The sequence below is a fragment of the Nelumbo nucifera genome, chromosome 3, assembly GCF_055504915.1.
Source record: "Nelumbo nucifera cultivar China Antique chromosome 3, China Antique-T2T, whole genome shotgun sequence".
In the NCBI taxonomy this organism is placed as follows: Eukaryota; Viridiplantae; Streptophyta; class Magnoliopsida; order Proteales; family Nelumbonaceae; genus Nelumbo; species Nelumbo nucifera.
Window position 1 is genome coordinate 7,029,215 of NC_142651.1, and position 14,979 is coordinate 7,044,193.

At 38.0% G+C, this 14,979-nt stretch overlaps 2 protein-coding genes across 4 annotated transcripts in view; both read left to right on the forward strand.

The window, feature by feature from the left end:
- The first annotated feature begins 1,261 nt into the window (after positions 1-1,261).
- LOC104593056 (uncharacterized) lies at positions 1,262-7,647 on the forward strand. Of its 2 annotated transcripts, none has more exons than XM_010252722.3 (14): positions 1,262-1,739; positions 2,325-2,484; positions 2,849-3,106; positions 3,306-3,480; positions 3,856-3,917; positions 4,030-4,193; positions 4,281-4,378; positions 4,738-4,796; positions 4,880-5,014; positions 5,101-5,354; positions 5,448-5,607; positions 6,572-6,647; positions 6,843-6,893; positions 7,320-7,647. In XM_010252722.3, exons 1-14 carry the CDS (start codon positions 1,666-1,668, stop codon positions 7,538-7,540), a joined length of 1,947 nt encoding a protein of 648 aa, XP_010251024.1. In that variant the 5' UTR covers positions 1,262-1,665; the 3' UTR covers positions 7,541-7,647. The 2 variants fall into 2 exon arrangements, with proteins under 2 accessions (XP_010251024.1, XP_088756653.1); XM_088900527.1 differs by having other exon boundaries at positions 1,298-1,663.
- A 3,358-nt stretch (positions 7,648-11,005) lies between these two features.
- Positions 11,006-14,979, forward strand: part of LOC104593057 (uridine kinase-like protein 3) — a 42,994-nt gene continuing 39,020 nt past the window's right edge. Inside the window, exons 1-3 of one of the 2 annotated variants that reach the window (XM_010252724.3) lie at positions 11,006-11,253; positions 11,713-11,827; positions 12,522-12,613. In XM_010252724.3, coding sequence (XP_010251026.1) covers positions 11,728-11,827; positions 12,522-12,613 — 192 coding nt within the window. In that variant the 5' untranslated portion in view covers positions 11,006-11,253; positions 11,713-11,727. The remainder of the gene's footprint in view (positions 11,254-11,712; positions 11,828-12,521; positions 12,614-14,979) is intronic. The other variant, XM_019197011.2, reaches the window with a different exon arrangement.

The following is a 14,979-nucleotide window of genomic DNA, read 5'->3' on the forward strand; positions in this document are numbered from 1 at the left end:
GCGTTTTGCGAGACCCACGGTAGCCCAACTAAATAAGAGCGTTAGCCTTTGAGACCCAGGTAGATGCGCAATTTAATTCTCGCAACTCTCCAACTCTCTCACATTTAGCTATCTTAAAATCTCTGATTCACTGACTTAAGCATCGGATGACCTCGCTGGGTTAGCCACCCCAGGTTCTCTAATTCCTCCTTTTTTTTGCAGTTCGAGCAACCTACTTGACGACGGATGTCCAAACTGCCTTACAGTTAGGAGCATCTAAATCGCGCGCCATCAAATACACTAGTGTTTTGTACACATACAACTTACATATGATCTGGACTCAAGCCAAATTAACCTTGCTCCGCTGATCTTAAGTCGAAGAAACCGGAAATAACCCAACTGAAATTGGATTAGGGTTGGAGTAGGGGGTTCCACAACTTTTTTCGACACTGAAATAAGAAGTCTTTATCATTAACACCGATCAGAAGTTATAATGTCTTGTTCACAAATAGTGCGAAAAATAGTAATTTCCATCCATCTATCCACCAAAAAACAAGGAATGCCTCAATTTAAGGGGCTGATTTTGGGACCAAGTTTCTGCATTTCGTGTGAAATCAACACAAGACTAGGACTCCATGCGTTTGTTGCAGAAGAAGAAAAAGAGTTCCATCAACAAATCTACATACACTTGCATGTATAAAAGTGGAAAGCTACATCGTTCGATGCTTCGAACAGGTTAAAGAATAAAAGTCTTTTCGTGACGTTGAACCCAGCTCTTGAGACAGATAAAGACATCTTAACATGAAAATAAATCCAGATCCATTACCCAAAAGAAGACCAAAAACGAGAGAGAAATCTAAAACAGAATGTGCTAACCTTCCTGACAATCAGGGGTGCATTCACAGCTGCTCTTGAGATCACCTCCAACGAAAACCCTAAGCCTCCCCACACCATCACCATACCTATGGCTCGTACACCCACACGTCACCTCGATATAATCTCCTGCTCAAACTAACTCTAAGAAGTAAGAACTCAGAAGAGCTGAAGAACCTTCCTAGATCTCTCAAAGAGAAAACCCACAAAAGCCCATTAGAGATAACGAGTCAAACAATTTTTCCTTGCAAATTTGGGGAGAAGACACGGAAAAAAAAATAAATGAACAAAGACGCCAAAACGAAGTAGGTCTATCCCAAAAGGCCAAAACAAATAATTTATGGTGGCATAGACCACACTTCTATATTTCAACATAAAATCTCTGACAATTCAGGGGACCCATTAAGGTTTAAGGATAATCTCAACAAACGTACATCTCCGAGGCTCACTCCGAGAGATCTCGCAGAGGAAACGTGAAGAAAAGATGAAGAGGGTTTCCCACTGGTCGTAGCGGCGGAGATTTGGGATCGAATCCCGCCTGTATCCCTTACCCCGGTACCCCGTTGTGTGGCCCTTCAGATTTCAGAAGATAACAAAAAGAAAAAAGGAATCCCACCTAAGCAGCCTGATTTCATCCCTACTGAAAACATCACGAACACGTCAAAACCGACAATAGTGATGGCGATTGACGATAATGTGGAGAGGATCGTCGTCAGATTAACGCCGTCTATCTCTCTTACGTCGTCAGATTAGTTTTATACTTACGCCGTGCAAGTAAACCAAAGACTAAACGCCTGACTCTGTCTACTCGGTATGAAACCAGAGGCAATGAAAGTCTTCCCTTTGAGCTCCCTTGTGCTCCTCTTCTTTGGTTTTGTTTTCAACAGGTGCTTCTGTTGTCATCTCTTCTCTATGTATTTATTTCTGTTTTAATGCTGTAATTGGAATTCTTCGGGATAATTCATAGTTTTTTTAGAGCTCTCTCTCTCTTACCGCTGAATTTCAGATAATTATTTTTTGGCATAATTTATAAGCTCAACATATCGGCTGCATGAAACTGGAAGAATAAGAAAGACCCATTTCAGGGAAGTAAAACTGTAAAACAGAACTCCATTGATTTTAATGAACTTTAATTTTTCATGAGGATTAAAGCGCCTGCTTGTAGAAATTATTTGCAACGATCGTTGCACTTGCTCAAGAAATTACGAGGAACAAAAATTTGCCAATCTTCCACCAAAATGAAATAAAGTAAAATTTAGTAAGGAGGTCGATATGGCCTGTAAGTGAAACTAGCCCACTTAACCAGGTTTTTGGAATGTTGAATTACAGATGGCTAGAAACCAGATTTCTTCGGTGTTTGCTTGTGTATTTATTCTTGCATTTCTTTTTCGCTTGGGTCCCCGGAAGTTTAGCAGCTACTTGTCAATTAATTTCTTGAAGTTAACGAGGAATTAAAAATTAACCCATTTCAGGGGATTATCTGAAGCTTTGTCTACGAGACAGAACGAGGATGCACACGTCCCTCCTAGAGGTTGGAATTCATATGACTCCTTTTCGTGGACCATCTCAGAAGAGGAGTTTCTACAAAATGCGGAAATTATCTCTAAGAGGCTACTCCATCATGGATATAAGGTCAGAAATTTCAGATCATGGAGATGTCTAAGTTTCGGGGTCATTTAGGGCCCCATCAGCAAAAACATATATTGATCTTATGCTTGTTTTATATGGCTTTTGAATTCAGAAGTACATCATCCTAAATGAGCCTAGTTTGAGTTTTGTCAACATTCAAGTAATGACACTATTTCACATGTTGATCTTATGCCTTCAGCTGCCTTGCAGTAAGAAATGAAATGATATCATTTTACCTGGTTCATGGACACCCCATTAGTATTATAATGCCTTTGCATTTCTGGTCTCAGAATCCCTTTCTGTTAGATTTACGCCACTTTTTTTTTGTACTTCCTTTCTCATTTCTGTTTTCCCCCTTTTTTCATAGTATGTCGTGGTGGACTACCTCTGGTATAGGAAAAAGGTGAAAGGCGCTCACACAGATTCACTTGGGTATGATGTGATAGATGAATGGGGACGGGTCATCCCTGATCCCCTAAGATGGCCTTCTACCAGGGGCGGTAAAGGGTTCACTGAGGTAGCGAAGAAAGTACATGACATGGGTTTGATGTTTGGGATTCATGTTATGAGAGGAATAAGCACACAAGCAGTCAATGCAAACTCCCCTATCTTGGACATTGCCAAGGTGTTTCTCTTCCCTCCTTGAATTTTAATCCTTTGTCTTTTTTTTTTTTTTAATTTCTGTATCAGACTTTGCCATATTTATTAAGATCTAACAATGATAATTTACGAAGAACTGAAAGTAAATATTCTTTGGAAGATAAGATGCAATAGGAATATATGAATTCAAAATAATGATGCTTAACCACAAGCTTTTCTGATAGGGAGCTGCATATGATGAGTCTGGACGACAGTGGAGAGCGAAGGATATAGGACTGAGAGAAAGGGCTTGCGCATGGATGTCACATGGTTTCATGAGTGTGGATACCAAGTCCGGAGCTGGAAAAGCTTTCTTGAGGTCATTGTATCATCAGTATGCTGAATGGGGTGTTGATTTTGGTATGATTATTAGCAAACTGAAATCCCCCTGGTTTGTTTGTGTTCTCAATCTCATAGATGTAGAGTGTAACAAAATAATGCCATACAAATGAACATAGCAGACATACTCTTGTTATTTATTTCTTGTAAAGACTGAAAACCCTAAGGGACAACGATCTTTTCCCTTTTATACTTATTGGTGAATATACTGGTGATTTATGGTAACAGCTACATCCACTATCAAATCTTTTTTCATTGCAACATCCATTACTGGACTACTCTGATTAGAAATACATGTAGTTTAACAGTAATATAACATTAATAATCATGTGTTTTATCAAGCAAGTTTCAATTCTTAATAGACACTAAAACCAATAGCTTTTTGACTTATTACAGTAAAGCATGATTGCATCTTTGGTGATGACCTGGATGTAGATGAAATAAGTCTTGTGTCAGAGGTATATAATAACTCTCTCCTTGTCCCACCATATCCTTCTTTTTCTTGTTAGGTTATAACCTTTTTGGAGGGAGTAAAAAAAAAAAAGTCATAACGTGAAATTTCTTGTTCAGGTCTTGGAGAAGCTTGACCGCCCTATCTTGTATTCTATCTCTCCTGGAACCAGTGTTACACCTGCCCTGGCCAGGGATATAAGTGGTCTTGTTAACATGTACAGAATAACAGGGGATGATTGGGATTCATGGGGGGATGTGGCAGCTCACTTTGACATATCAAGGTAAGCTCTCTCTCTCTCTCTCTCTCTCTCTCTCCATGTGTGCATGCATATGTGATGCATAACATCTTATGTTTACTTTTATGTCAGGGACTTTGCTAACGCTAATATGATAGGAGTAAGGGGTTTGAAGGGAAAATCATGGCCAGATCTAGACATGCTACCACTGGGATGGCTTACTGACCCAGGTGATTAGTTTGGCAGATATAAGATGTGGAATTCGTCCCTCTTATGTTAGCATGGAGTCAAACAATCAAATGTTCTCTGTTTTTTGAGGCATATAAGATAGGTTGAACTCACAATCTCTTCTTTCAAGGTGTGAATATGCTGGGTTGAACCTGAAGCCTCATATCATCTACTGGCAAAGAAATGTACTTTTTAGTTTTTACCAAGTGTGGTCTTGGGCCAATGGAACAAAGTGAAGATGACCTACCTACTTTCTATCAAAGAGAACTGTGCACCAGTTATTTTTTATTTATTTTTACTGTCTAATATGTCATACCTGGAGCAGAGCGTTTCCAATTAATTTTGGGATTTTCTTTACTAGGTTCAAATCGCGGTCCACACAGGAAATGCAATCTAACTCCCGATGAGCAAAGAACTCAGGTAGATACTTTCTATATTCAATTTGACATACCTTGTTAGCTATTTTACTATGGTTTTTAACAATTTGCATTCTATTTCAATAGATGACTCTGTGGTCTATGGCCAAGTCCCCTCTCATGTTTGGAGGTGATATGAGGAAACTGGACAAGGAAACGCATGATCTCATCACAAATCCTACCCTATTGGAAATAAATTGGTTTAGTACAAACAACACGGAGGTATGCTCCCTGTTTTGCAATTAGTCCTTCCCAAATAAACATAATCAAAGGTTCACAATTGGCATATTTCTTTGTTTTCTTTTCAGTTTCCTTACATCACTGGTACAGAAGATCATAGAAGTAGCAAACAAGTTCTTACCTTGCGGTCCAGGAGTCTGAAGGATGCACACACACCACATAAACTTGTTTTCAGTCTCACAAGCTGCAATGAAAACAGAGCAAAAGGTTGGGTCATTGAAGCTCTTGACCAAGATCTTGAAAGAATTTGCTGGAAAGTTAACTTCCGAAGCAAATACAAGCCATCGCTTTGCCTAAACAAGAGAAAACCTCTCCTGACACCGTATGAAAGTCTTCTGCTTTGTCTTGGTCTATCCATTTAAAATCCATTATTTTTCATATTTATTATTTTATCATTATATTGCTGATTATGTAGAGATGAAGAGATAATTTGCAAACGTAATCATGAAGGTAAATTCCATTTACTACCAAGAGGCACTACAGAGCTTTGCTTGGATGCTTTTCCAAGTCAAAAACTTACTTCACAAGAATTAAGGAGTTGTTTGTTGTCTCCTTGCAGCTTGGATGCTAAACAGGTACTTTTCCAATTCTACCCAAGATACTTCAACTCAACTAAGTCTGGTTCTAACCATAAGGGGCTGGCTACATGATTCCTGTCCCACCATTCAACTCTATCAGTGATTTTGGACCCTCAAGTCATTTCTCATAAAAAAAGGGTCATTTCTCACTACTTTAACCCATGCCCCATTTGGTCTGCCCCTATCTCTTCTACCCAAGATACCTAAGATCTAAATTTCATATTCCTTGGGAATATTTTTCTGTAAGTTCAGCAAGTGTTTATTGGGACTATTACAACCAGAAAAGCAGTGCAATCAATAATATACTGACAGATGAGTTGCATGGTCAGTGTTTTTTTTTTTTTGGCAGTTGCATGGTCTGTTTTATCCCAGTGAAATACTCGGTTTCCATTCTAGTTCATATTGAGTCATCAATAATTTAACTTCCAATGAAGTTATATTAATAAAATAGCTATACAAATTCCCAGTTATTTGCTTGAAAGGTAAAAGATGTAGTAAATCTTTCAGTCTGAAGTATTTGAAATATTTTAAGACAGGTAAGGATTTTTAAGGAAAAGTCAAAAAACCTAAGAGACAGTGCTAAGAGCTGTCTCTTAGGCTTTTATTGGAAAAGCTCAGTTTCATTATAAACTCCATAATTGAATTGCTTTTTCTATGTATGGTAGAAATAAAAATGCATCAATTCATTCTTACTAAGAAAATTAGTAATTGAAGTTTTATCTAAGCAGGAAGAAGTAAAAATGAATTTGATAAATAAAAACTAATTTGGCTCTATTATGAGACTTGAATTTTCAAGATCTTCAGTTAAAAATGTCAGCCGTAAGGTGTATTCCACCAGTGTTTATGAGTCTATTTCTTCAATTTCAACGTCATGTTGTTAATCACTTTCATCTTGATTTCACAAGTTAAAGTTGTATTAATTATATTCATTCAATGAAACTAACATATTTATACCTGACAGATGTGGGAGTTAAACCTTAATGGAACACTGGTGAACAACTATTTTGGTCTTTGTGCAGTAGCAAAGATTGTTGAAGGTGATATTATACTCCATGTTTTTTTAATCTACTCTGTTTAAATGTGTAATATTTGAAATTTAATCATTATCATTAGCATCATCATCCATGCCTTATCCCAACTATATGGGGTCAGCTACATGAATGGTCCTGTTTCACCAATCCATTTTATTTGAAATTTAATATTTTGAAATAATAAAATGATTATTCAATCAGGTAATGCCAATTCTGGCGGAATTCGCTCTTGGGTTGCAACTGGAAGACAAGGTCAGTATACCTATTACTTGTACACATCCCCCCTCCCCGGCATCCAACCCCGAACTGTGTGTGCGCGCGTGTGCGTGCGCGTTTTGGTAGTGGGGAGGGTGGGTGCGCAAAAAGCCGTCCTTCAACTTTTGTATAATTTGTATTTTATGTTGATCCTTGGCGTCGGCATCACTTTTCTTGTTATGAAGAAACAGCAAAAAACAAGTTTGATGCCTATAATTTGGACAAAGTTTGTCCATTATCCTATTCTGGTCATTGTGATCCAGGGTCTTGCGAAGACTGATATGATTTTGACCCTTTTTTGTTATTGCCATGAAGTGGCAGTTCTCAGACTCAGAACCACAATATCACACTTATCAGCACAATAATTTTATTCCTACTCTTCTGTTTTTCCCATCCTTAAGACTTATTTCTTGCTTTGTGTAGGAGAGGTGTATGTTTCATTTTTCAACTTAAGCCCTCGCAGAATGACAATATCTGCAAAGATATCAGATCTGGCTAAAGTGCTTCCTAATATGAACTTGGACAAAACTAAATGTACGTACAGTGAAGTGTTCAGTGGGAAAGACTATGGGGTGGCAAAGGAAACAATATCAATGGCGGTTGAGACACATGGTTCGGCATTGTTTATATTGCACTGTTATTAGTTTAAACTTTGCTCCATTTTTTGGGTGCGTCTGTAGAAAGCTAGAAAATTTGAACTTTCTAATAAAGTTCTAATGCAAAAAAAAAAAAAAAGTATTAAAATGGAATCAATCAAGACTATTCTATCTTTCTGTCTTAACGCTCTCATTATCTCATACCATTCTCTTCTTTTTCCTTGTTACCCCTCAAAAGCAGGATTTATAGATTACTTTATCTCTGAAGAACAACCTTCCAGTGTTGCTTTGGTCAAAAACTCTACAGTGTGCTTAAAACATGCTTTTTGGCTGATATTAGCTCAAAAGATAACAATCCCAATCCATCATCGGCCGGAGCCAGTGTTGCATTGCATCTTCTGAACACATTACTATTTTTTTTTTTTATTTGTTTCTTAACACGTCATTTCAGTTACCATATGGGAACCCAGTCTTTTATGGTATACTGAAATACCACTAATATCATACTTCAAAAAACTAAGATATCTTTTTTTTTCTAAAGAAAACTAAGATATCAATCCATTTACATCCAAAATTGAATTTTTGTTTGGGTTTTGGCAGTCCTGGGTCTGGTTAGCACTTTGTTCAAACCAAGCCCAATTAAAATGGGTTGGGTTCAGGCCCATTTGTTCACATAAGGTTTTTTTTTTTTTTTTTCATTTGTGTCAGGGTATAAGTATGACTTCCGCTTATTTGATAAATGGTGTCTGGTCATTGCCATGTGGTATTTGTTACATCGCATTATTTTGTACGTTTATTTTGATTTATGTACAAGTCAACCCTTGGGAAAAGTTTTTTTTTAATGTTTCCTTCAATAGGTATTTATTTATTATTCTTCTTATATAGCACCTAGTAACGTTTAGCTGTCAATAAAACGTTTATTTAATAACGGGAGTATATGTTTGGTATGTGATAGTCTGAGTGGGTATGTGATAGTCCAATGATAAGCTTGGGGCCCTAAAATAAATACGCCTATTTATGTGATAGCTCAAAGACAAAAAATTAACTTTTATTTTTTATTTTTTGATAAGTAAGTCCAATGATAAACTTGGGCCCTAAAATACATCTCGATCCTAGTCAGCAGGTGCAAATTGGGCTGGATTAGGCAGATTGAGATCTAACACTAATCCAAACCGAGTTGTAGAACCCTAACTCCATGAACTGGGATTGGGTTGGGTTGGATTTCGATTGGCCCGACTTATTTTACCTTTTTTGCCAAATGTTATTCTTTTTGGACTAAGGATTGAGGTAAATTAAGTTTTGAATCTTTTGACATTATCATATATACAAGCAACGTTTTAAAAAATGGCCCAAAAATGGAATTGATCTAGTCACTGGTTTTTGGGTTGACGGTCTAATTGTTCAGTTTGAACGGACGGCCCGTTCTGACAAATAAATTTAAAAAATAATTAAAAAATAAAAATGGTCAAAATTGTTGAATGGGTCAACGGGCAAACCGCCCAAGTCAACGGGTTGTTGACCTTTTCAATGGTTTTTAGTCAAAGACCAGTTTTGGGGTAAAACAGAACTGGTTGCTTGTATGGTTCCCAGGTCGAATGGTCCGATCGTCTGGGTCAACGGCAATTCGAAAACCTTGTATACAAGGACATAGTTATCATGCTTTAGAAAAAAAAATTATCTAAATTTTAATTTGTTGGTACATGTGTATATAACATACATAGATATAAATATATAGATATGATATATGCATGATAACTGATGTAGCGCGATCCGATCACTCCTAGCTGACACTCACAAGGCTCTTGGAAGGTATTTGAGATGAAGAAGAAGAAGAATCCCCGGTGGGAATACTCCGATGCTTAAGTTAGTACTCTGTAGGAGAAGCAAAAGGAATATAAAGGCTAAGAGTGCAGATAGCGCGTTCTTGCTATACTCGAGAGATTAGAAGTCTCAAGAAGAAGTTTCTCTTCTGCCCTAAGGGCTTTTTTAATGGGGCGCTCATGCTAGGTCGGGCATAACTGCCACTGAGTTCCTGCCACAGCCGTTACCCGCCAAGGCTGCACAGGTGGCCGTTGTGACGTACTTCTCGCCTGGGTGAGTGACACGTCTCCAAAGTGGCAGGCACGCCTTTGCCTGCTGAGATACGTGGACGCAGACTGCCGAAAGGACGGGGACTGTGCCGTCAGTAAGGGATATGGCGCAGTCTGATCGGTACGGCCTGTCAGACAGAAGCTTCCTGAGGAGTGCTAATGCGGCTCATTCCCGAGCTACTTTATAGCGGGCTTGGGACACTTCAGGATTACCCTTAATAGAATTGGTCCTTGGGATGACTTGTCTGCTTGGGAGCTCGGGCGAGCTAACAACTTTAGCTCGCGAGCTAAAGTTGCCTCGGAGTATCTCTTCAAAAGTAGCTCGGGGGACCCGGAGCTCGCGTTGTGGCGAGCTCCTCCTTTTGTTCGCTACAATATAGCAAGCTGCTTTATGGGCCCGTCACTTGGTCGCACCAGGCTACAACGCTGAGCTGTCGTTCGTGCTGAGTCAATGTCCATGTGTCACTGTTTCATAGGTTGGGTCAAATCATCCTCCATCAATAACTATTTTCATACCTGTATAGTTGCATATATACATGTATAAACAAAGAGGTGTTCATGGTTCAGTTTGGGTTGAGCTTTTACCAAAATTTGAATATAGCCCAAAACTCAATTCCAGAGTAGTGCAAATTGTTTATGGATGGGAACCCAAGCCTGGCCCATGAATAGGGTTTACATACAAATATGAAGTCAAGCTCGGGTTGGGTCAGATTGATTCCTTTCAAGCCTAACCCTAGCCTAAAATTTAATCCGATCCAATCAATCCAATTTTAGGTTGGGTTCAAGTTAATCTGGCCCAAGTTGCAAAAGGCTAACACCCTGCACCTAGGCTGCTAAAAGCTCGAAAAAGGGCTGAACAGGTTGCGAGCCACATTGAACTGGGTCTGGGTGGGCCGACCCAACTCCCAAGTTGGTTTGGTTGGTCACCTTTGTCATAGTGTTTTCAACCCATTTCGGTCATGATTTTAAGTATGGTTCTAGTGAAACATGGGAATTGGTAAAAAACAGTGGATTTGGTAAAAAAAAGTCTGACCCGGGTAGTAAGATCATTGATCCATTCGATCTAGTGACTGGGTTGTGGATTGCATACCAAATGTGTATGCAAAATTCTAATATATATGCATTTCAAGGCACCTACCATAGGCATATTGCCTCGTTAATTTTGTGAAAATCTTTTTTTTTTGCCGCAAATTGCATTTTTTATTATTTTACAAATAAAAAAACTAAAAATTGGATTAAAAATATAAAATAATACATATGTTTCTAATTATACATATTTATTGATAAAATATATATATTTATACACAACCGTTTGGGCCTGATCCATTCAACCCGAACGGTTGAACCGGTGACTCACGACCCAGAAGCAAAAATGGTTGAGCCTCCGGGTCGATTTTTAAAACATTGCTTTGTCATGCAAATTGGAGGGCCAAATTCCCCGAACTCGAACTCGAATGCTAGCACGGTAGCACCCCGTGAAAACGTACGTGGCCTTCAACGTTAGTTCTTCGCGTATCCCTCGCTCTCTTCACAAATCACAACGAGACGCAAACAAAAAGAAGTAAAGAACTGAAATCTGAAACTCGTCCTTCTGTCTGCACTTCAGAGGGCGTCAGTATCAAATTTCTTCGTTTCGCACGATAAACAAAGAAACACTCGGAAAAATAGAAGGTATTGGGCAATTATGCGTTCGCCATCGCTGAATCTTATCTCAACCGCTTACATGTTCGATTTCAAAAGATGAAAGATGAATCACGTAGCAGCCAAGTTTATTGATTCAATCTAGTTGATCATTTCTACTTCAATGGATCATTGTTGTTAGGTTACTACGGGATTCTGACCATTAATTTGATTTCTTCTATCACTTTCTTTGGATGTCCTAGTCATTTATTTTCGGATCATCAACATATTCATGATACGTCGATGGCTTTCAAGATCTTATTGTTGTTTTCTTTAATTCTTATAATACTTAGTGATCAAAAGCTATCAGAGCATAGACAAATGGGAGTCTGACCAAACGTTCTGTGGCATTTTTATCCAGTGCTAACGCTTAGACAATCTGTCGAACTTTTTTTCCAGTCTATTATCTCAACTTTATACGCTTCTTGATTGGTGCATTCTTTCGCTCAGCCTCTCTTACAGCTTATGGGTTCTGGATTGAAGGAAAATATTAAGAATCACTCTAGTGCTATCAGACCAAATGGGTCTGAAGTTCATACCGAACAGAAGCAACCTTTTGTGATTGGTAAGTTTATTTCTTTGCGAGTAGTCTCTCTCTCTCTCTCTCTCTCTCTCTCTCTCTCTCTGTGGTGGTGTCTATATTTGACAGTCCAAAACAGTACAATCTTTAATCTCTTCAAGGGCCAAAAATAGCCAAAGAACCCAAACCTGCCAATTTCCTGGTTGGATACTCTAAGTAACTATTTGTTAGGATTCAGGGAAAAACAAACAGGAAGCAGGAATACTTTTCATTACTGTTGATAAAGTCCATGAAAAGAAAGTACAGGAACAGCATGGTAACTTATTTGAATTTGGAGAAAGCTTGGAATATACACCTATTGCAGCCAATTTCTCTATTTTCATAGTGCCATGGCTTTGCATCCAATTCTTTTGTCCCATTGAGAAAATTGTGGTTAACCAATTTGTTGCACCTCGTTATCTAGTGTGTTATATTGCCCTTTTATTTTATGAGCGTTTTGGTATATCTACAGGAGTTGCTGGTGGTGTACTGCATCTGGATATACTACTCTTTATAACATCTGGAATGCTTGGAATATACACCTATTTCAGTCAATTATCTTTATTTTCTTAGTGCTATGGCTTTGCATGCCAATTCTTTTGTCCCATTTAGAAAATTGTGCTTAATCAATTTGTTGGACCTCGTTATTTAGTGTGTTATATTACCCTTTTATTTTATGAGTGTTTTGGTATATCCACAGGTGTTGCTGGTGGTACTGCATCCGGAAAGACTACTGTTTGTAACATGATTATTGCCCAGCTCCATGATCAAAGGGTTGCTCTTGTGAATCAAGTACGTTCCTTTCCTTCTTTTAATCTATTTGTTATGTTTAGAGTTTTAAGCTGCTTTGATTTTTTTTATCAAAAATTACAGTAGGAATGTTCTTCTAATTTATTATTGCTGTCAAAATAATCAAGAGATTCAGTATGCATAGGTTCTGTCAGAAACTGCTAAGATCCTCTGTAGTTGGAGGATATGCAACTATAGCGGTCAATTACAAGTATTTCTTTTTTTCTGTCTTTGTTGGATATCCTTTTGCCATCCAGATTTAGATTTCTACTCAACCAGTTGGAATTGACAATTTCCAACTTCACAATTATAACTGTTCAGATTTTGTTCATTATCTAATTTAAGTTTTTATCTATACAATGCTGATCAAGGAATGCACAAATGCTTTCATTGGATTACCTGCAATATATTTATCAGATTACGAGAATAAAATGTGCATAATTTCTAATCTAGAAATGCACCAAGCATGGAAAGATAAGTTATAAACCTATTATCCTTTAGGCCTTGGGCATATGATTGGTAAAGAAAACTTAATTGCAATCAAAACATTGCCATTGTATTTGGATTTACTTCATAATTACCTAGGATAATCCATTTATAAAATCGTCATCATCTAAGCCTTATCTCAATTCTACATGAATCCTGTTTCGCCATTCCATTCTGTTTAACGCCATATCCATTGTTAAATATAATCCATTTATTAGATACTAATAGAAAAATACCATTCATGTTCTTATTTCCCAAAAAGAAAAGTAAAATAAGAAATTAATAATTATTTGATCGACTACAATTGATTCCTGCTGGAACTTCCATCTATAAGTGAATGCTATATTGCCAAAAAAAAGAGCCACTTAACTAAACCCTAGGGACTAAAGAAGGACCTAATATAGTCATATAAAGGGTTTGTAAATTTCCAAAATATAGGTGTAAGGTAGAATGGCTGAATTTATATTAGCTTAAATTTGAATATTTGGAAAAGTGGATTAGGTGATGGTTTAAAAATTAGGGGTTTAAAAGAGAATTCATCCGAAGAAAATTGGAGAGGAGAAAAGGAGAAAATTAGGGGTTTATTGAGAACTTGGGAGAGAAAAGGAGATTTTGCCCTACAAATGGAAACAATTGATTAGGCTATGAGGATAAGAAATTAGAGCCTCAAATCCTCAAACATAGAACTATATTTAAGATGTAGATTTTACAATTTATAAGGAGAGGAGAAACCCTCAAATCATTATCGTTGTCGTCATCATCATCATCGTCATCATCCATGCCTTATCCCAACTATATGGAATCAGCTATGAATCCTGTTTCCCCAATTCATTCTATTTAAAGCCATATCCATTGTTAAATTATTAGTGCTTAAATCAATTCTTACTACTACCCATGTCCTTTTTCGTCTACCCCTAGCCTTTCTGACCCCTTGACCCTTCAAATTGTAACAAATCCCTTCTTCTTACTAGTGTTGTTTGTGGTCTTCTATGCATGTGGCCAAACCATCTTAGTCCACTTTTTCTCATTTTATCACCTATCCGGGATACTTCTAGATTCCTACAAATGACTTCATTCTTGATCCTATCCTTTCTAATTTTTTTTCTGCTCATTCATCTAAGAATTCGCATTTCTGCCATATTTATTTTCTGGACATGTTGAGTTGATTGACCCTCCTTTGAATGGAGGAAGGTTCACTTGGTCTAATTGTCAGATTCCAGCCATCCTTAGGAGGTTAGACAGATTCCCGTTCACACAGGATTGGGTGGAACGCGCAGGAGAAGTGGTGCAAGAACCGTTGGCCCTCCAAATGTCCGATCATAAACCAATAGTACTAAGGACTTGGTTACTTCAGCCGAATTTTGTGGAATGGGTAGAAGAGAAGTGGAAGGAAGTGTCAGAAGAAGGTTCAGCAGATCAAAAAGTTACAGAGCATCAAAGAAAGTCTAAAGGGGAGGAGGAGGGAAGTTATTGGAGGGGAGGAGATCAGAAAGAAAGAGGTTCTTGAGAAGATGGCCAGTCTAGAAAGAGTTAAAGAAGAAGGAGATTACAGAAGGGAAGTCAAAATAGAGATGGCAGCTTTGGAAAGGGAGCTAGAAGACTTAACCTTGAGGGAAGAGATAAGGTGGAGGCAAAAGTCTAGAGCTCTATGATTTCAAGGGTTCAAATAGGGGATGGGGTGGTAGACACTTGGGGTGAAATTCAAGAAAAAGTGATGAAGTATTATAAGGACTTGTACACAGGAAGGAATTGGAGTTGGGTGACCTTGGGAGATTTAGAACCTAGTCGGAAAGTGACACTGCAGCAGGGTGGCTGGAGAGGGAGTTTGAAGCAGCAGAGGTAAGGGGGAGTTGAAGAAGATTAACAGGGACAAAGCACCAAGT